We start from the raw sequence: 21,390 nt of genomic DNA, 5'->3' as shown, positions 1-21,390 counted from the left end.
GTTTTGCCTGCACCCTGTTGTTTGTTTGAATTGACATCCTTGTTTAGTTAACATAAAACACCATGAGTGACACATCTGTTGCTCTCATTCTTTCATCTCCAGCTCACATCCATCTCTAGAACATTGAAGACCTCCCCGTCTCTCTGTGTTAATAAAATTCGGCTAGATTTCAAAGTTCACACTTTCATTATTTTGCTTCTCATCTCTTGTTTCTTTGGCACACTGCACAAATTCATTCATCGTTTCAAAGCAAAGTGGTTTAGTCCAGGAATTATGTTCTATTAAGTTATGACATGGGAATGCCAGATAAAACAATCGGCTCTCTTTTGTTGTCTAATGAGAGTGATAATTTGTCACTCTGGTTTAATTCATCTCTGTCTCTCTCTTTTTGGCGTTCTATGCCCCCTGTCTTCAGCCCGCCACAACAAATGGGTGTTCTGGGTGTCAGTGGAGGTTGGCACAACAAAGGGGGCACTATAGCGTCTGGGCTGCAGGCGGGTGGTTTTGCAGATGGGACATTGTTCATCCGTAATATACAGAATGTCATGCCCCCTCCCCTTCATTGACCCCTTTTCTCATATTGCTCGTAATGTTATGTCTAAATGTTACTGAAATGGGCAAATCAGACTCTGTTAGCTAATTCTGATATAAACGCTTTGAGAAGGGCTATTTTTATCTAAAGGTGAGTTAGCATGAATAAGCCTGGGTCATTCCAATGTTAATGCCTGATATAGCATACCTCACAATTTAGAGTCCAACATGACTTCTCTTCTCACAAATGGGTCATTTTCTGTAAATGGTGCCTTTTTTTCATTCAAATTGACTCCACTTTCAGACGAAGTTCCAGATTTTTAGTCTATGCACAATGCTGACATTGGTCTGCATTTTGTATGCGATGGATGGAGCTGTTCTCTAGAAAGCATATGTGGTGTTTTTATACCTTTAATTGTTTCTGTAAAAGAGAGCAGGGATTTAAAATGAGAGCGTGAGAGAGTGATTAGACTGATCTGTCTGCTGCTAAACACTGTAGCCCTTTTGGCAACTACAAGAAAATACCATTAGCATTCTAGATCACCACAGACTCTTTCACAAACACCACTACAGTGATTTTGACAGCAGTCCTCAGTATTCTTTCCAGTTATAAAGGTCCTATCATTTAGAGAAAGCTTTCTTTCGTGCCATTTTCTGGCAAGCAAATGTGCCGCATTTCTCTTGACAGCTGGAATGCGTTTCTGAAATATGTAATGATCTGTGTTTGTGAGCACTGAGTAGACTGTATGTTTATATCCTATTATGGATGTTCTGTAGTTAAATGTTTACATAATTATATATCATGCTGGGGGTTTCTAGGGGGTTGCTTAATCAAACAAGGCCCCCTTATGGTGTTCTGGTGATGTTCTGGTGTACCCCTAAACAAACCACACAACTGGATTTCCCTAACTTTTTTGACTAATATAAACAACATATTTATTTACATTATGTTTGGATTTGTTGTTTATACTAAGACGCAGTGCTGTTGAAATGTTTTATCCTTTCCGAAAACAAATAATCTTCTTGAAGAAGATCGTTCATGTGTATGTTCCACAGAGAGAAATAACGGAAATACACGGGTAAACAAATTCTGACATAATTTGATGTTTGTTCTCGGTCCTCTGTAGGAAAGAGCCAAATTTATGGTTCTAATTAATTCGGATGGAAAGCATTGATCTTTTTCCTCTTCAGACAGAGTACGGAACAGGCTGCAGCTTGTCTAATGATTCATCTTCACAAGATTCAGAATAGAGTGACAGGTCACAACCCATCTGCTCAACTCTATCAGTACTCTATTATACAGTATATTTAATGATCGTTGTAAACCGCTATTAAACTTTTACATGGTGTTAAAATTGCAGTTAAATGGAAACCTTATCAATAATAGTGATGTATAAACTTCATCTGTCAATCAATAACAGTGTGTTGGTATTAATACCAACCATATTATTTGCACAAAAATTACTATTTATATTTATTATTTTTTAATTTTTCACTGAATGGACTCCAGTTAGGGACATGTCATAGGGGCAATTTCATGGATAAAAGCTGGAAATTGAGGTAGAACTCAAATTCACTCAATGGACCCCGTCCCCCCACTTTCCAGCCCTGGATATTATTGCAACTTTTATTGATCATTGATTTTATCAAGATGCTGTTTCGTATAGACAAATTTGGCCGAACTGTACCATTTGTACTCTTTATTGCTTTTGTCATTTATTGTATTTTTCTGTTGTGCTGTATTCATCTGTACTGTACAGCACTGTTTTGGACTGCTGGGGGTGTAATACAACTATTGATATGCTAATGACTGTGACCTAGAACTGCTGATGACCTGCTTCAGCATTGTTTTTATGCCGTTGGGACCTCCACAAAAAGGACTCGGAATAACTCAAACTACTACACTCATATCCAATAATGTGTGTCTATGAATGGCTATATTTTGAAAACCCTGTGTTTGTAAATCCTCTGATTATCCTTTTAAGATTTGTGAAACTATTAAATCCAATAAAATCGTATTCCCTGCAGGAACTCTAAACCAAAACATCTGGGCAAAGAAATACCCATCATGCAACAATGCCAAACAGTCACCGATCAACATCGAGGAGAGCTTGGCACAGGTCAAAGTTCAATTCCAGAAGCTGAGACTAGAGGGCTGGACAGAAGCAACATCAGATGCCACTACAGCAAAGAATGAAGGGAAAACTGGTGAGATCACTCTGAGAAACTGTGTTCCCATAATTCTTATATGAAAAATAAAAATGTATTGCAAAAATGTGAATTGCTGTGAAACATCTTTTTTCTGTTTTGTTCTTTTTCTTCAGTGGCCATAAATGTGGGAGGAGACTTCTTTGTGAGTGGAGGGGGTCTGAGGTCGAGGTTTAAGGTGGGACGCATCACGTTTCATTGGGGCCTCTGCAATGCCTCCTCGGACGGTTCTGAACACAGCATAAATGGAGAGAAGTTTCCCCTGGAGGTACAACAGTCTTTGCATTTAATATTAAAGCTTTATAATTTAGTAATATGATTTTAATGCGTCTCAGATGTTGTTTGTGTGGCACAGATGCAGATATACTGTTACGAGGCAGATGCTTTCGATGATCTCGACGAGGCCATCAGAGAAGGAGGAAAGATCACTGCGCTGGCCGTGCTCTTTGAGGTCAGTGCAGTGGGTTTTCTGAAGTCATCTGGCTATGAGCTGTGTTGTGGGTCTAGTTGCTATCTTACACATGTTAAGTGCTCCTGAAAACATCTCACCACACCCCAAGCCTGAGGCAGAGAGCGGTTTCAGAAATCCTCGTCTTTGCACAGTTGTTCCGAGGTTGAAGATAAACAACAAGCTGATTGCTGTAAACTTTCGTAATACTTTTTTTATTGAGGATGTTCTAGTATACAGTGTGTGCAATTAAATGAAGTTGTGTGTTAGTACAGGGATGTTGCGCAGTTCAAGGTGATGCTTGATGAACATGTATGAACATGTCCTCATTGCGAAGCAACCGTGTAGTTTTGAATGCAAATAAGATGCTGAGGGATACATTTACCCAAAGACTTAAAGGTCGGTCCTTATGTGTCTTGTAAATGTATATTAAGCACATGCATGACTGTCTAGGAAAAAGTGGGATTAAAGGGCAGTTGGACAAGGATTAGGGGCCAAAAGGGTATTTGTGCCTTGAAGGCCATGTAATATTACAAGTATTTGAGTAATAAAGGAAAACAGGTCTCTGCAAAACACCCATTTCAGGGGCGTTTCTCAATTATTGGGTGTTTCCAAACAGGATGGGTGTTTTTTAACTCTGCAATGGACAGAGCGCCTACTTGGATTTTATTTTTATTTTGGCAAATCAAATAAAGAGATTGAAAATGTCTATCAGGGTTTGAAAAGCCCGATTTTTGCTGTGCAGAGACCACAGTCTAAAGAGATACTCTACCCAAAGATTAAAATTCTGTCTTTATTTTCTCACCCTCCAGTTGTTCCAAACCTATATACGTTTCTTTGTCCTGACATTTCTGGGACACCATTGACTACCATAGTAGGTTGTATCAGCTGTGGCCTAATGGTTAGAGCGTTGGGCTTGTTATCAGAAGGTTGCCGGTTCTAATGATTCATGACTGAAGTGCCCTTGAACAAGGCACCTTACCCCTGATTGCTCTGCAGTAATGTGCCACTGTATACAACTACTTGTAAGTCGCTTTGGATAAAAGCGTCTGCCAAATGAATAAATGTAAATGTAAAAAAATTATCATTTTATTTTCATTCTGCTGAACACAAAATGAGATATTTTAGGAATGTAGGAAAGCAAACCGTTCTCGGGCACTTTTAACTACCATTTTAATTTATCCTACGATGGTTGTCAATGATGTCCCAGAACTGTCAGTTGCCAACATTCGTTTTTGTGCAGAGTATCCGTTTAAAGGGACGCTATCATGTATTTAGTTATAGTGTCATCAGATCAGTAAGTGAATCATATTTAATCATATTTTAATACATTCTTTATTTTTTATCTGTTTTGAAGGCGAGTAATGAGGATAATGAAAATTATCTGGCCATCATTGACGCTGTCAACAGTGTCAGCCGCTTTGGTGAGAGCAGTGTTCATTTCTTTCTTTCATATCCATAATTGTGCTATTTTTCTGAAATTGTTTTATGTTATTAAGGGTTCCTTGGACTGTAAATAGCACAGACTCTTTTAGTAATTTCTATTGTACGTTTATGACTTCTTCATGCAGATAAGCTCTTATGAAAGTCTGCTGTAGCTCGCACAGTTGTTTATCAAGTTGGGCTAAGTCGTTCTTTATTAAAATGGTATAAACATAGTTTATATTGAATGTCCCTAATGGTTGCTTTCAAACCCTGAGAAAAATAAAACGCATTAACGATAAATAACCATTTCCAAAAGGCTTTAAAATGTATCCTGATATATTTCTTTTTACGGTTTCCTCTGGTCAGGAAAGAGTGGCCCTGTCTCTCCGTTCACTCTTCAGGGACTCCTCCCCAACTCCACAGAGAAGTACTTTATCTATAATGGCTCTCTGACCACTCCTCCCTGCTCTGAGACTGTCGAGTGGATTGTTTTCAAAAACACCGTGGCCATCTCAGATGTACAGGTAAATCGTATTTATTTGTGAAATGGGAATATTTGTTATGATTCTTTACAGGTTTCAAGGTCAATTGGAGATTACAATTACAAGATGTAGGGGAGGGGACTTTTGTAGAAAAGTTTAGGAGTCATTGGTGAGTCACAAAATGAAATTGTATTAGTGCCAGTCAGTCCGCTTCTGTTGCGTAACGCAGGTTCTGTGCGACACTTAGGAACAGAAATCAATCAGCTCGAAATGTTGCACACGCCCAAACATTAAGGCGCAAACGTCAATTAGCATTCCCACGTGTTATTTTGGTTTTACAATAGATCCGTTTAATTTCTTTTGTGATATTTTGTGTTTGTGTTTGCATCTGGTTACTAAAGAGGAAGCCATCTCCTTTTAAAACAAGAAACCAACAACATTTCTTTGATTATTGAGATATTAAATGCCACGCATTCAAAAGCACGCTGTCATTACACAATATAAAAGAGAGTAAGTATAGGATTACGCATCACAAGAGACTGTAAATGCTTAAATACACCTTTTGAAGTATGTGTCATTCATTCTGGGACGGTTGCCCGTCTGGAGTTTTGTCATATGGTAACCAACCCACACCTGGTGATGTCACAATGGGAATGACATTGACTCCCAAACATTAAAGTGCGGCTTTGAAGTTTGTACACAATGGAAATGTCTCACTGCTGGGCCACACTGTGTATATATGTTTGAAGTTGAATAAAAATGGTGAGTAAAGTTATATATAGGGTACATTTTAATGAATGTAGTAATCCAATAGAAATCATTACTTTATCAGTCTCAGACTTTAGACGTTTTATTTTTATTAACATTATTCATTCTTCGACGCGTTTCTTTTTTATAGTTTGCTTGCTTATATTATCTTTAATAGCTCCTAGTTATAATATACTGTAAGTATGGAGACATTATTATTGCTAATTCACTTTAATGTATGAAATGTAGCGGCACCTAGCGGTGAGGTTGTGAATTGCAACCAACGGTTCACTCCACCCCTCCTTTTCCGAAGCACTACGGTTGCTCTCGCAGGACAAAGATGCCATCTCACTTTCGCTTCTTTAAAGAGCCGTTTAGGGCTACCGTAGAAACATCATGGTGAATTCCATGTAAGGGGACCCGCGGTATATATTGATATAAATCTCTCATTCTAAGGTAATAAAAACAGAATGCTTCATTGTGTTAGGTCTGTATACACCTCTGAAGACAGTTTTGTATATTATATTGCATTTCTGTCAATAGATCTTCAAAAAATTACGCACTTTAAGTAACGTTTTGAGAAAGCTTCAAGCTTATGAATTGTGAAGACAGATGTTTGTCATCTAAGTCTCGTGTTTCTGTGTGTTCAGCTGGAGATGTTCTGCGAGGTCATGACTATGCAGCAGGCTGGATATGTCATGCTTATGGACTACCTTCAGAATAACTACAGAGAACAGCAGGACCAGTTCATGGGACAGGTCTTCTCATCCTACACTGGTGTCGAGGAGGTGCACACTCCCAGTATGTACTTCACAAACATGCAGTACATGCACAGACTCTCTGGAGTTATTTTATTCAAAAGGTTTCAAAGCAGGCAGGCGGTTTGAGGGTCACAGATCCAATTAGCCTCCAACATGATTTCTAATCCCAAACAACCGCTTCTCAATTAAATAAGGTTTCTATTTTTGCATGCGGTTGGCCCCTCCAGGCATTTTCCTTTAGTTTAATGTCTTCTGCACAATGACCTCAATACTATTAAATATTTGATGTAGGCCTACACCCACATCTGTCATTATCAGAGAGTTATCACATATTTATTATCTAAATATTTCACAAATCGATTAGGTCTAACCGTTGACAGGATCTGAACTGGTTTATCCTGGTGCTTTTCACCATTAACAGATCCCTGGTTGGATGTCGATGCCCTATTTTCGATTCCTCTGCTGTAGGGTGTGCTGGCATGGCTTGCACGTGGGAGCTGTGTTTTCAGTAGCCATCGGCAATGGAAAATAGCCTGCTTGTGCACTTTTACTTAAACAGTAATGCAGATCAGCCTGTGTTGGGAATGCTATTCATAAAGTACTATGATGTTACATTAATAGTTTGTAAAGACTGTTTCAGTAAGTTGAACTTGCGTAAACATTTATGAAGGTGGAAATTGCCCTACATGGTTAAATGCACATTTCAGGGCCAAGATTCACACTAGTCAGTTCACACATTTCTCGATTTTTGTTGTTGACACCTCTGCACTTGATTAATTTGATGGGTCTGTTAAGGGTAAAATCTCAGCAAAACAAAAAGCTTAAAGCAGACAGATAAACCAGCTAGGGGCTTCACCTCAACTACACTGTGCACACATTAGTAACAGTGTTTACTCGCTGCTATTTGATCCTCGCTCGCTCTCTCTCTCTCTCTCACTCGCTGGCTCTGGCTGGCTCACATATCCAAACTCATCTGTGTTGCTAGGCAACTGTCTCTCTTCAGTTGTCCTCCTTCACTTGCACAGGTTGAATTCAGTTGTATTTTAAGAATGTGAAGTTTGGAATCAAGAGATAACCAAAAACATGTGGTGTTGATACAGAGACGTCTGTTGCAATGTGCTTTCAATAGACAATTTAGTTTTTTTAATGTACAATTTGCATCTGAGGGTTTACACTATTTGACATGTATTCGGACCCTTGTAGTTTACAGTAAAGCGATCATCGTTTCATCTGTAGCTCAAATCTGCCCCCTTGTGTTGGAAAATGAGACCTTAAAAAATAACATCTACAATTCGTTTCAATTGATTTTCATACTGAACTTCATCTGGAATAAACATTAAATGACTTGCAGCATTTTACCATATGAGCCTACAGTATAAGTGAGAAGTGATGATGTGTGGCCACACCAGTCAGAAATGATTTTGAATTCAAATGAATGATATTTGCCTTTCCGCCTTCATGGGGGAATTCAATTAAATGTGTTTATTGGTCCTTCTTATCAGTTTAGTCCTCTTTCTGATCAGTTTAAGTAATTGTAACAATATGTTTTTCCACAGCTCTAATTTTTCATGTCACAGTGCTGTTAGCAACAACATACAAATGAGAGAAACCAGTACATACTAGGTTTTTTAAAGTAATCTTATTGAATATTGGTGTCCTGGTTCAAGTGATAGTCTACCCATAAATGAAAGAAAAGTCATTCAGGTTTGTAATGACAAGAGCGTGGGTAAATGACAGAAGTTTCATTTTTGGGTGGACCATCCCTGTAAGTGCTGTTTCCTGTACAATGTAGTTGTGTTTGTGTTCTGGTTTGTAGTTTGCAGTTCAGAGCCAGAGGACGTGCAGGTCAGTGCTCATAACTACACCAGTATGCTTGTGATCTGGGAGAGGCCGCGGGCCGTCTACGACGCAAGTATAGAAAGATACTCTGTCACCTACCGCCCGGTGAATGGGGGCGAGGAATCTGCCCGAGAGTACTTGACTGACGGAGACCAGGATGTGGTAATCAACTATTATTGATTTTCAAACTTTAATGTACAATATCTGTTACGTTAAAGCAAGATTTTCCTACTATTTTCCATTTAATAAAAATAAATGGTGACCAGCAACTGTCACGTGTGAAAATGAAAGAGACAAGTACATGTTTTCTATGCAGAAGACATCACGCCTGATGTATGTATTTGTTTTTGTTTATACCACCAGGGGGCAATCATTCAGGGCCTGCTGCCCAACACCAGTTTCATGGTGCAGGTGGTTGCAGTGTGCACCAACGGTCTGTATGGCAGAGTGAGCGAGCAGCTGTCGGTGGACATTCCCCTGGATGATCCTGGTAAGAGCAATCGCGCCCGCCGCCCTCGCATCCATGGACAATGAGTTCAAAACACAAATGCCCTTTTTAGTTTCCCAGGTGGACTCCTACAAACCAGTCTTTAGAATAAACATTAGATTCGTTTTTAACGCAGTCAGTTGTGAGACTAACTTAATTTTAATAAATTATTATTGTGTATTTTCTAACTTTAATACATTTTTATTTTAGGCTTTAATATTTTATAAAAAGACATTCATCTTTTGTGTCTGTTTCACAACTTGACAACAAACAGTCATGTATGGTTTCATTTTATTCTCATTGGCCAAATGAAGTGACTTGCGTTTAACGTAACAGCTTTTGGCTTCTTTGGTTGTTAGTCTTATGTTTCATGTGCCTCCTTTTCTTTTTCTCTCTGTGTCATCACTTTGTGTATTTTATGTGTTTCAGGTGCACATGTATTCAAACATTGTGCTCTGTACTCTGTCTTACAATTCACTTGTACTTTCTGTGTTGTTAATACAGTATGCAGTTTTCAGTTTGAGGAAGTGCATGTTTAAGTCCTGTGATCTACCACTCGCAGTGGATTTCTTGCCTTGTTAATACACTGCAATGTTGACACATCTGTATTTTTCTTAATGATTCATAATAAACTAATCTGTCTCGTTGAAAACCCTTGGCATCATAATTTAGTGTCAATGGATATATGTGTAGTCATTTTAAAACATTTTTGATTCCTTAAAGTGATAAATCGACCCAAAATGACAATTCTGTCATCATTTACTCACCCTCTTGTCATGTCAAACCTTTGACTTTCTTGTTTATGCAAACCACAAAAGATACTCTGAAGAAAGTTTGTTACCGAACAGTCCTGGCACCCATTCATTTCTATTGAAAGTCCATGCAAGTGAATGGATGCCAGTCAACAACAATATTTTTTTCTACGGAAGAAAGAAAGTCGATGTGGATGAGTAAATGATGACAAAAATTAAAAAGAAAGTATGTGAAACTATAGGTGATTTAGGTTTGAATAGGGGCTCTCATGGAATCACACATTTTCTGCCTTTATTTTTAATATTTCCATGCTTCACAAACCGATCTTGTCCGTATTACGAAATCTCTGGGGTCTTTCCATCATTTTGTGTCAATGAGTTTGACCCACACGACAGGTAAGGGCCTGCACAAGATTAAAACCTCTCTCTACTCTTGTGTGCTGGGAGCCACTGTAGTGCATGAAGGTGTCCAACTTTCCTGCTGTGTGATAAAATGCTTTAATTTAATAAGTACAGGTATGTACTTAGAAACCGACCTGGAGAATGTCCCTTTATATACTCTTTGTATTAGAATGAACTGATGTAAGGTCTCTGGTTGTGTGTTGCCTTTTCCTTTCTTCTCATTTCCCAATGGCAACATATTCATAGAGCACCACTTTCTACCAAGGCATGTGCTTTGTGTACAGATTGAAAACCAGTATAAGAAATTTTGTCTTTGAATATTAACTAGGGATGGTTTTCACGTGTACTGAAGATGTGTGTTTGTGTGTGCAGATTGTGAACGTCTTTATGTTATATATGGTTGGCCATCATTACAATAAAATTGTGTCTACGCAACAATATAATGAATATTGTATTAAAAAGGTAACACTTAACAAGAAGCCAGTATTAGTTAACATTAGTTTATGCATTACTTGACATGATCTAGCAATGAACAATACTTCTAAAACATTTGTTATTCTTATGTATTAATGTAATATACAGCCGATGAAAAAAATGAAGAAACCATTCAAAATGTTTGTTTAATCATCATTTCCAGATGTATAGTGGCAATTCCAGTCTAAAATCAAACCTCAGGAGTGACACCAAGTCTGTGAAAGACTGACTGCATGACAAGACACATGAAAACTGTGATAAATATCGAGGTTATAGAAGTAATAGAAATGACATATGTATTTAGGAAAAGTTCAAAAATCATTTCTAAAAGATTATATAAATATTATATTATATATTACTGTTGTATTGCTTAAAAGTGAATATAAATATACAGTATTTGAGGTCTGAAAAAACACAGAGCATCTTTTCTGTTTTTTTTCACCTGTTTCTCCAGTTTTCATTTTCTGCCAATAAATGCAAATAGAAACAATATTTTTAATCAACATTTTACCTAAACGCTATATAGTAATTTCAGAAAAACTAAATATAATTTTCAATTGGTCTCTTAATTCTTTTCTGTGGCTGTATATTATATACAGTATAATATAATATATGTAGGCTGTAGATGACAAAATGCATATCTGCAGCTTAGAAGTGAATTTCTTTGGCCATACAGTGTTTTTACTTTCATTATGTTTGTCTTATTTTCAGAAACCGAGCTTGACCCTGAATTATTTGACTATGATGAAGAGGTAAATATATCAATGCTACTTTTGTGTATATTTAAGTACCAACCATGTACTGCTGAGCTAAATTATAAACTTTGCCTTTCTTTCTGTTTCTCTATCTCTCTTTTCAGGAAAACTATCACATCAATCCCCTTTTGGTCAAACCAGACTTAAATCAGCTTCCATATCCCGTCCAAACCACCACAGTCCATCCAAGAGTTGCAACGGAGAGACCCACCCATCCAGTCTTTGACATTAAGACAACATTAAAGGCTCATGAAAGGCACATCCCAGTAGATGACTCCCAGACAAATGTTCGTTATCATATTCCAGTGGCATATACAGAAGAACCTACAGTGATATATACCGACCAACCTACCATCACCCCAATCATAACCACAAAATCAGATATAAACACCGATCGACCGGATGAAAGTGTAATAATTGTATCCTCAGAGTCTGATGAGAGTGAGACCTTTACAGAATCAACCATAACAAGCGTCACCCCTGAAATAAGCATTAAATCGGCTTCGGTAGACGTAACTGAGGTTACTGAGGTTGAGGAAGTGGCTCGACCTGTAACCGACTCACACAAATATCGTGAGACTTCAGTGACTGTAGTCCCAATAGAAAATCCTAGTGAAATCCCAAAGGGATCAACTTCCTCTTCCTTGAAGGTCATCTTACATCCTTCAACTCCTAGCTTGCCTTTTCCAACCACTGCTTTCAGTACCGGCCTGCCGCAGACCACGGTGTTCAATGGTGAGAGCGCCACATCTGTATCTGACACTCTGTCCCATGTGCATGCGAGTCCTGTCTCCCCCTCCCAATCCCCCAGCAGTGTGTTGTCTGAGTCAGAGCTCATCCCTGACTGGGATGCCCCGTACACTGTTTCACCCCCAGTGTCTGGTAGTGCACAGTCTATCACCCCTTCCCCTTCCTACCCCACCCTGTTCCCCTTCGTGTCTTATTCGGACGTGGAACCTGTCTCTAGTGGTGGCTGTGATGATGATGATGGTGACGATGATATTATGTCTGGGTCCGTCTCGACTGACCCCCAATGTAGAAGTGCACAGCCTGTCCAAACGTTACCAGAAGCGACTGGTTCATTGTCGAGCTCTGAACACGAATTCCCACGCCTCTCCGAATCCTCAAGTACAGTCTCCCTGCTGAGCGTAGTAACGTATCTCCAACCTTCAGTTCCGGTCACTAGCGACTACTCTAAGGTGGCGACGAACCAGGACCCGACCGCATCTCTCTCAGGTACCCTTCGGGACTCTAGTCTGCTTCCAGAGTCATCTCTGGTTGCTTCTACTTTTACCCAAGATGCATTACACACCTCAAGTGAAATCTCTCTGGATGCCTCTGATAACGTCTTGCTGCCCTGTGGTAGTCTGTCCACCTCCAGCGTTGGTACCCCTCTGTGCAGCGACACAGACATGGACCTCCGTCCCGAGGCTAGTTTCTCATCTTCTGTGTTTGATATAAAGCCTTCTACTGACCTCAACATTTATATTACAGCTCCCATCAGCGCCATTACAAGTAAAACAGTTGGACGGTCCCAGGATGCCCCAGTTCCCACTGAGTTTCAGACCATTCTACACACCTTTACTTTACAATCCAGCACCATGCCCAGTCCCGTGGTGCCCACGACAGTTGCGCCGTCCTCTACTCCCAAATCCATCTCTGTACTTGCTCCAGCGGTGCCCCCGACTGTTGCACCCACCTCCTTTCCAAAATCCGGCACCGTGCCAATACACTCTGCAGATGGGCAGTTGGATAGCAGTGCCTCCGGCTGGGTTTTGGATTTGGACTGGGGTCAGAGCTCCGCCTCAGGAGCCGGGAGTACCGCTCCGTACATACCCCCGGCTTCACCTACAGAGGCGAACGATGGGAACGAGGAGCACTCCTCTTCCTTCTACTTTGAGGGTGAGAACCTAGCGACGGACTTTAGGGTCACCTTGCGCCCTAGCCCATCCTGGACTGAACAAGATGGTGGAGAAGAAGAGAGTGGATCGGGAGAAGGCCTCACTGATAACGAGACGTCCTCAGACTTCAGTATCCCAGAGCGCACTGAGAGGAATTCAGAGGAGGAACCGGTGGCAGGTAAAGCTCTTGACCGATGAACATCCGAACATGGTGCTTTGTGACTTAGCTAAGCTTGATCAAGATCAATGAAGGTTCCTGAAGAAGGTTCACGGTTAAAGAATGACTAACGTATGTTGAATTCTGAATGTCGTAGCCCAACAATATCACATCCAGAAAGTCTTTTGTGAGAAGTTAGTGGAATGGAGAAGGTAAGATTTAAAGAGCTTATCAGGCTAACTGCTGCTGCAAAGCCATGAATATGTTACCATCATCATAACCGCAAACCTCCCATCATCATATCCCTAGTCCTGTGTACTGTGTTCTGTGTCATGTTGCATGTTGTATGTGTGGTCTGTCGCAAAATTGTGCATAACCATGCTCACATTAGAAACATGGCACGTTCTCCATCTCAAATCAAGTCTAACAAACATGACCACACATTTAGCCCCGAGGGGAATTCGTAACATTAAACGTTTTTAGTAACATTAAACATCAAAAGTCTTTATTAACATTACAAGAGCACAGTTCCAGAAATAATTTCCGGGTTGAGGTGGGAAATATCCTAAAGTGTCTGGAACTCCGTATTGGTTGCATAATGTTGCTAAATTGTGACAACATATGCTTGAAGACAAACCATGTAGGCATAAAAAAATATTGATGAAATACCACTGCGAAGTATTTTCTGAAACATGCAATTTGAAAAAGTTTAAACCAATCCCGTCACACTCACCCACTTGAGTGAGTGAAGGCGGATACGAATTTGATATTCATGATGAATCTGCTCATATTGAATAAAGCAAGGATGTAGATTTACATTCAAGCAATTTAAAGCAAAAAAAAACGATTCGTTGTAAAAATATGGATTATCGAAATACATTTTTAAGGATTAAATCATTGACTACGGGCATCTGTAACGTTAATTTCCAAACTCCTAGGGATAACACACGAATCCATCATGTCATTCATTTTCCAGCAGAGGGCAGCAGGACTCTTATATTTACTCAGCACTTATTGACAGCTGGCATTATGTTTTGGCTGGAATGGCGAGGTCAAGTTAGACAGCCCTAGGCCAGGTCTTAATCTCTCAAACGTGTCTGTCTGCAATGAATGTTGACCTGTGAACTCTTTAGCCTCTTAGTGTCCGACCAGCTCAAGACACGTATCTGATGGAATAGATTAAGTTGTGAATTACAGAGAATATACACCATAAGAAATCTGTTCTAAGGTCAAAGAGAAACTGAGCTGATAATATTTCTAATGAACTTGAACCAACGTCTAGTCAAAGGACAATATGTGTTTTGAGGAAGATATGTGCTATATTATTCTAATGTAGTTAAACATGTTAGTATATTTGTCTTTTACAGGGCTAAGGTAGTATTTATTTTGTGTGTTAGTTTCAGCATTATATGAATGTGTTTGTTTTTTGACATGAAATGTTTAAGCTCCACATGAGTCTCAGGTATGTGAATTGCATCTACTACACTGTAAGCTTGCATAAGGATTATTTGCAGTGTGCAGATAGAGGTGATGCTTGTATCAAATCTATATATTTTTTGTGAGTTCTACATATAGAATGTAAAACTGGATGTCTGATAAACTGATCATGTTTAGAGCATTCTCTTACCCATAGATGCCAGTAACAGCAGTCACGAGTCGAGGGTGGGCCTGGCGAGCATCATTGAGAGAAAAAAGGCTATAGTTCCTCTGGCTGTGGTCTCCACACTCACCTTCCTGGCTCTTATTGTTCTCATTGGCATTTTTATCTACTGGAGGTAAGACTTCACCCTAGTGTACATTACATGCTATTGCATTATATTATTATTATAAAAAACAGAGTCGATCAAATAAATGAATAAAACGTATTACAACTTATGTTAATAAATCATTCTAACAAAGTATATTTACTATACAAAGTCGTCTTAAATATACCGTAAACATGAATTGTTTGAAAAATAAATATAGACTATTCCAGCGACAACAAAAACATAAACGAACATTGTGTGACCCAAACTTAAGTTATTGATTGTTAAGGTTCTAAGGTCTACAGGAAAGTTGAGTAGTTGGTAGTTTAATTTAATGCAATAAATAAACAATAAAATATAAATTAAATATCATATAAAGTGTTATATCAAAAACAAATTGAGCCAGGCGCGTGTGTCCGATGAAACAGTCTATATTTTATCAATTATATATATATATATATATATATATATATATGTATATATAAAGTGAGAACATTTGTAAACATGATTTTTTTTAAAAGAATAAACAGACATTTATGATTATAAATTTGAGTTAAAAATAGTTTTGGCTTAAACAGTTTAACTCTCATATGATTGTAGTTATTTTGTATTCATTCAGACTTTATTGTAAAAAAATGTATGTCAATTTTCTCAACTGGTTTGTATTCAATTGCTTCACTTAAAGGGGTTTTTTAAGTTTTACATTGAATTGATCATAATGCCTGGAAAACAAAAATACATTTTCTTTGAGACAGCTGCTCCTGATGTCCTTCATATTGTTACTAATCCATAATCATAACAATCGGCGTTAAAGGGGGTGTTTATGATGTGGCCCCATGAGGAGAGTGTTGTTTCTGTGACGGGGGTCTAATCTTGGGCACAGACCCAATCTCACACCCACGGGGCGAGGGACCCCCCTAAAGGGAAACAACATAAACAAGTCATGACGTGAAAACTTGCGCCGTGTGCGAGACTGTTCTTACACCAGATTGGACGAAATGATCAATCCCTATAGAATAAAATCACAAATACCTCAAATGTTTGTCATTCGCATAGTCATTTTTCTCAACTTCTACACCAAAATGTCTGGGATCTATTTGTCCGTTGGATATTCTCGACCGTGAAATAAGCAACTTTGGCAATCCCATCAACAGCATGTTTCCCACATGTAAACAGTTTAGTGGCATACGATTGTACATTTCTCGTTCCTGTCTTGGCCTCTTCAGCATCTCGCTCACGGTTGTCATTACATCTCCAAGATTGCGGCGAGATTAAATTTGTAATCTTGAAGCCGGTGATTAAATCTCCAATATGTTGACGTGTTGTTTGTGGGCCTGCAGGGAACACACGCCGTCCGGCTGAGGAAAGAACCTCCGTGTGATTATGTTCAACACAACCGAGTCGTGTTCATACCATGTTAGCGTGGGCATGGGTGGTTCAATCACAGCGAACGCGGGCGTGTACGACTGCTTGTCCATCTGTAGCTACACGGTGCTCATTTGAAGAGCAGACAGATGCGCACTTAACGGGACGTCTTGAGCGCTAGTGTTTAATCTGTTCCCACTGCTTCATGGTTTGTTGCCACTAATCTCTTCCAAGGAGTTGCCGTTTTAAACAAAACGGATTCAGGGTTGAAAAATAGAGGGATCCTGTAAGAATGCGTTTTAGTGGAATGTGTGTGGATTAGATTAAATCTCATTTTATTTGTGTGCATGTGTTTTAAGCGTACAGTCTCTAGGACATGCAGTATGGAGATAGGACATAAAAACAGACAAATAATTAGTTTTCTGAGCTGAAACTGATGTTTTGTGTGGTTGTTCATGTGTTTTTTTAACTAAGGATTTGTGGAGTACATTATACTTACATGCTATTCAGTCAACAGTACTAGTGCTACATAAAGTTCTGGTGTAAAAGATGCTTTAATGCCTTTGCAGGAAATGTTTTCAGACTGCTCATTTTTACGTAGAAGACAACACATCTGCCAGAGTGATATCCACGTCACCAAAGCCCAGACATACAGGTAACACTCAAACACGCTAGATTTCTGTACATTGTGGGGACTTTCCATATGACCCTGTACCACAAAACCAGTCATAAGGGTCAATTTTTTCGAAACCGAAATTCATGCGTCACCTGAAGGCTGAATAAATAAGCTTTTCATGACGTATGATTTGTTAGGAGAGGACCATATGTGTGTAAGGCGCTGTAGCAGGCCGTCGCTAAGAAGAAACAGGTTTCTGTATTCTATTTTGTTTCTATTGACTTTTACACTGAAATGGTGTTGTGGAGAGTAGATGAACCAGAAATTCTAAGCTTTACATATATACCGTCAAATAAGCATAATTTAGTTTAGTTTGTACATTTCCAATACATTTCCATTAAGGGAAACACTGACGAGTGGGGAAACCTGTATAAACACAAATGCAGATACCCTACCACAAAACCCAGTGAGTAAAAAAGTAGCTTTTAATAACTCTTTCAAATGTAAAAGGTTTTGAATCTCTATGGATTAAGTCTAGCAATATGTCCTGAACATTAGGGGAAGTTGGCCAAAGGCCGGCCAATTTGATACCAACAGTTGCTTTAGGGTTTTTCATTACATAAAGTTGCAAAACTCTGTCATTGTGTAGATTATTATAATAGTAGTATAAAAACAAGGCAATTTTACGATCAGATATCTTATGGTTTTAAATACATCAATTGACATTTATTAAAAGTGAAGAACCACCAGCTTGTAAGTTCTGTAAAATTCCACTCACTCATTCCAACATACTCTGTAATGTCTTGCTTGCAGCGTTTTTATTCAGAAATTACATTATATCAAGTATTAAAAATAAAATAACTTTTATAAATACTATTTATTTTTCTATGTTTATATATGTATTTCTTACATTGTATTAAGCATAGTTAAGTCATTGTTTGTAATGATCTTTGCATGTGAAGTTTGCTTGTATCATGCATGAGTTATAGCCTTAAGTGCTGATATGGCGTAAAATATAGTTTTGAAAATATAAGTATTGATCAATTCATCACTTTTCACAAAAGCAACCATTATCGAATAAAGATGTATTATTTGTGAGACGTGATCGCTGTGATTTCTTTCTTACTTTGAAATGTATTGATGTGTATGACAAATATGACCTCCGGAGAACGCAGCCTTCGAAATATGACACAGCTTATGTTTGATGGAGAAAATCTTTTTTGTGTGTGATATCTTGAAGTAAAATGACCACTTTTTATTATTTGAGTTACTTTTCCTAGCTCCTAGAAGACACCTTTTTTTATAGATGCCTTTAGAAGAAAAAGTGCATCTTGCAGAAAAATTGCTAGGTTGGCATCAGTTAATTCAAATTAGATGGTTATTCACTTATCCTTAGAAAGACCAGTACTCAACATTTCTCCTTTTCCAAGAGAAGAAAATTGGAAAAACAATCTCAAAGCCAAGTGCAAACACATCATTTAGAGTAAATGTAAATTATAATTTGTTTGTGTAAAGTATCCCATTGATGTTATTTTGTTTGAAGATAATAAAAAATTGCTTTATTAAATATCATCAAATAGTGAGGAGCGCTCAAAAATCCTCAGTGTAAGAGTTTTACATTTCATCACATTTGTGTGAACATTTTCTCAAATTTGACCCGTACAGTTATATCTAGACCTGCACATTAACTCAATCTGATCATGAATAGGTCGTTTCGCATTATCTTTAATGAGATAATCTTTGCGTGATTCTCCGCATCCCACAATTCTGTTCAAATAACAATCACAATCAAATGTTGTCGCTTCTATTTTGGTCGTAACTCTGTCATTGCGTTCTGCCCTGCAGGTGAACATGATCCCCTGTTGGTTAAACAGTTTGTGAAGCACGTGGCAGAACTTCACAACACCAACTCATTTTCCAGAGAGTTTGAGGTGCGTGTGCCATCGCCCCCTCCCTTCTGACTCTTTTCAAAGGACAGCTGTCTTGTGATGTTTTAGATCAACACGTCATCGACACATCTCCGTAAATGAATTTTATGGTTCAGTCAGGCACGCATACCATCTATATCCATTCATGCCTGAACGTAGGTTGTTGGTAATGTGTTTCAGCTATAATTAGGTCAGTAACGCGTGCGAGAGCCACTGTTACCAAAAAAACACACCGAATAAAAGATCGAATTATGTCTTCATTAACATCAATCAATGTCAAATTGTAACCTGCTCACCATAACAATAATTTATTCGCACTTGATTAGATAATTAAAAATGAATTGAGCGCTTTAATTGGACACACAATGAGGTGGTTAAACTTAATGATGTGAGTTTTCCTAAAAACAAACACAAAAAGTTTTTTTGTTGTTTTGCTCATGCAGAACGCTTTCGTTAAGTTAAGTTAAGTTAAGTGTGTTTTCTTCTCAAACACACTGAATGAGGTGTGTTTTGGAAATGTGTGTATCTGAATGTTTTATTTTCCCATTTATAACAGTATTGCCTTGGATTCTGTCTCTAGGAATAATATTATATATTCTACAATCTCCCAAATGTTTTTCATATTTGCACAGAATCATGACAGAACCTGTGCCTTAACGTCTTAAACGTTATTAATTGACCAATCAACATTCAGAACAGAAACCGATCTAGTTCATAGGTTGTTTTCGCGGCAACAAAAATAAACAAACGCTATGTGACCCAAACTGGTAGACCCCCACAAAGAATCAACAACTGTTAGCGTTTGCATTGTGCTGCATTATGTTTATTTGTCCACGTCTTGTATTTCATTGCTTTGCTTTGTTCATTCTCACCCCCAGTAGATATTGAAAGAATGTTTCGAGGTAAGCCATGTCTCCCTTTTAATGCTCTTAATTTAATATTGCTTTGAAAAGCTTCAGCATGTGTTGTTGATGCTCAGTGGTCTGCACTTGTGAAAAGTCTTTGACCGTGTATATGGCAAAATGCTGCACTGGAGTCTTGTTGTCTTATTTCGCAGGAGGTTCAGTCCTGCACTGTTGACCTCGCAAACACGACAGACACTTCCGGCCATCCGGAGAACAAGAGCAAGAACCGATACATCAACGTTCTAGCCTGTGAGAACCACTTATGTTCAGCTTCATGAAAGCTCAATGTGTGGGGAGACCGGGGCTAGTTCACAAGAAGTCACAAGGCTATAATAAATCCATATAGTAATAATTAAATCTAATAATTAAATTCAAAAGACATATTCACTGATAAAAAACCCTGGTCTCCCCTTTAACCTCAGTGTTGAATGAAGAGAAACCAATCTTTGTTACATCTTCTAGATGACCACAGTAGAGTGCGACTCGCACCCTTGACAGACAATGATGGAAAGAGTGATGGGGACTACATAAACGCCAACTACGTTGACGTAAGAGACCTTGGTTTTTTGTCATTTTTTTCGTTGAGCTCTTGTAGAAGTGTTGCTAGGATGTCTTGATAATTGTATTCTTATTTAATCAGTGAAACATGACTTCCTCAAAGTACAACCATTTAGCTTGCAAGAGAAATGATAGTTGATCTATATTTAAAGGGACAGTTCACCCAAAAATGAAAATTCTGTCATCATTCTCTCAACCTCAATTTCTTCAAAACCTGTGTAAAAATCATTGTTCTGCTTAACACAAAGAAAGGTGTTTCGAAGAATGTTTGTAAGCAAACTATTCTGGGGCACTACTGACTTCCATAGTCGGACAAAATCAACAATGGCAGTCAATGGTTCCCAAGAACTATTCAGTTTCCAACATGTGCTATACATCATAAACAAAGGTGTACAGATTGGAACAATTTGAGGGAGAGTTAGTGATGGCAGAATTTTCACGTCTGGGTGAACTGTTCCTTTAAGACTTCACAACAACCCTGGTCCAGATGCACTTCCTGGACCAGTGTAATACTTATAACCTGACATGATCCGAACACTGAAGTTGACAAAACATGGATTCTTTTCTTATTCTTTCTTCCATTTTAGGGTTTTAACAAACATAAAACTTACATCGCAGCTCAAGGGCCCCTGAAGTCCAGCATTGTGGATTTCTGGAGGATGGTCTGGGAGCAAAATGTGGGAGTGATCGTCATGATCACAAACCTGGTGGAGAACAGAAGGGTGAGCTATTACTCAACAGTCGGTGTTACATAACCTGTATATAACTCTTGTGTGAAACACTTAAGAAGATATTTTGTGAAATGTCTCTCTGGTTTTGTTCACACAATGGAAGTCAACGGGGGCCTAAATTGTTTGGTTACCAACATTCTTCAAAATATCTTCTATTGTGCTCTGCAGAAGAA

The 21,390-nt window shown here is 38.6% G+C and overlaps 1 protein-coding gene across 2 annotated transcripts in view; it reads left to right on the top strand.

Moving 5' to 3' along the window:
- Positions 1-21,390, top strand: part of ptprz1a (protein tyrosine phosphatase receptor type Z1a) — a 42,777-nt gene that overhangs the window by 15,782 nt on the left and 5,605 nt on the right. Inside the window, exons 3-19 of one of the 2 annotated variants that reach the window (XM_079449746.1) lie at positions 2,560-2,739; positions 2,856-3,007; positions 3,095-3,190; positions 4,545-4,611; positions 4,979-5,136; positions 6,492-6,642; positions 8,419-8,603; positions 8,805-8,931; positions 11,268-11,308; positions 11,416-12,046; positions 15,003-15,144; positions 17,049-17,134; positions 18,941-19,026; positions 19,905-19,925; positions 20,081-20,177; positions 20,391-20,476; positions 21,074-21,208. In XM_079449746.1, coding sequence (XP_079305872.1) covers positions 2,560-2,739; positions 2,856-3,007; positions 3,095-3,190; positions 4,545-4,611; positions 4,979-5,136; positions 6,492-6,642; positions 8,419-8,603; positions 8,805-8,931; positions 11,268-11,308; positions 11,416-12,046; positions 15,003-15,144; positions 17,049-17,134; positions 18,941-19,026; positions 19,905-19,925; positions 20,081-20,177; positions 20,391-20,476; positions 21,074-21,208 — 2,441 coding nt within the window. Of the gene's footprint in view, positions 1-2,559; positions 2,740-2,855; positions 3,008-3,094; positions 3,191-4,544; positions 4,612-4,978; positions 5,137-6,491; positions 6,643-8,418; positions 8,604-8,804; positions 8,932-11,267; positions 11,309-11,415; positions 13,391-15,002; positions 15,145-17,048; positions 17,135-18,940; positions 19,027-19,904; positions 19,926-20,080; positions 20,178-20,390; positions 20,477-21,073; positions 21,209-21,390 lie in introns of both variants that reach the window. The other variant, XM_079449747.1, reaches the window with a different exon arrangement.

This window comes from Barbatula barbatula, assembly GCF_947034865.1.
Source record: "Barbatula barbatula genome assembly, chromosome: 25".
In the NCBI taxonomy this organism is placed as follows: Eukaryota; Metazoa; Chordata; class Actinopteri; order Cypriniformes; family Nemacheilidae; genus Barbatula; species Barbatula barbatula.
The sequence above is the reverse complement of the archived record's forward strand: the minus strand, read 5'-3'. Positions and strand labels throughout refer to the sequence as shown.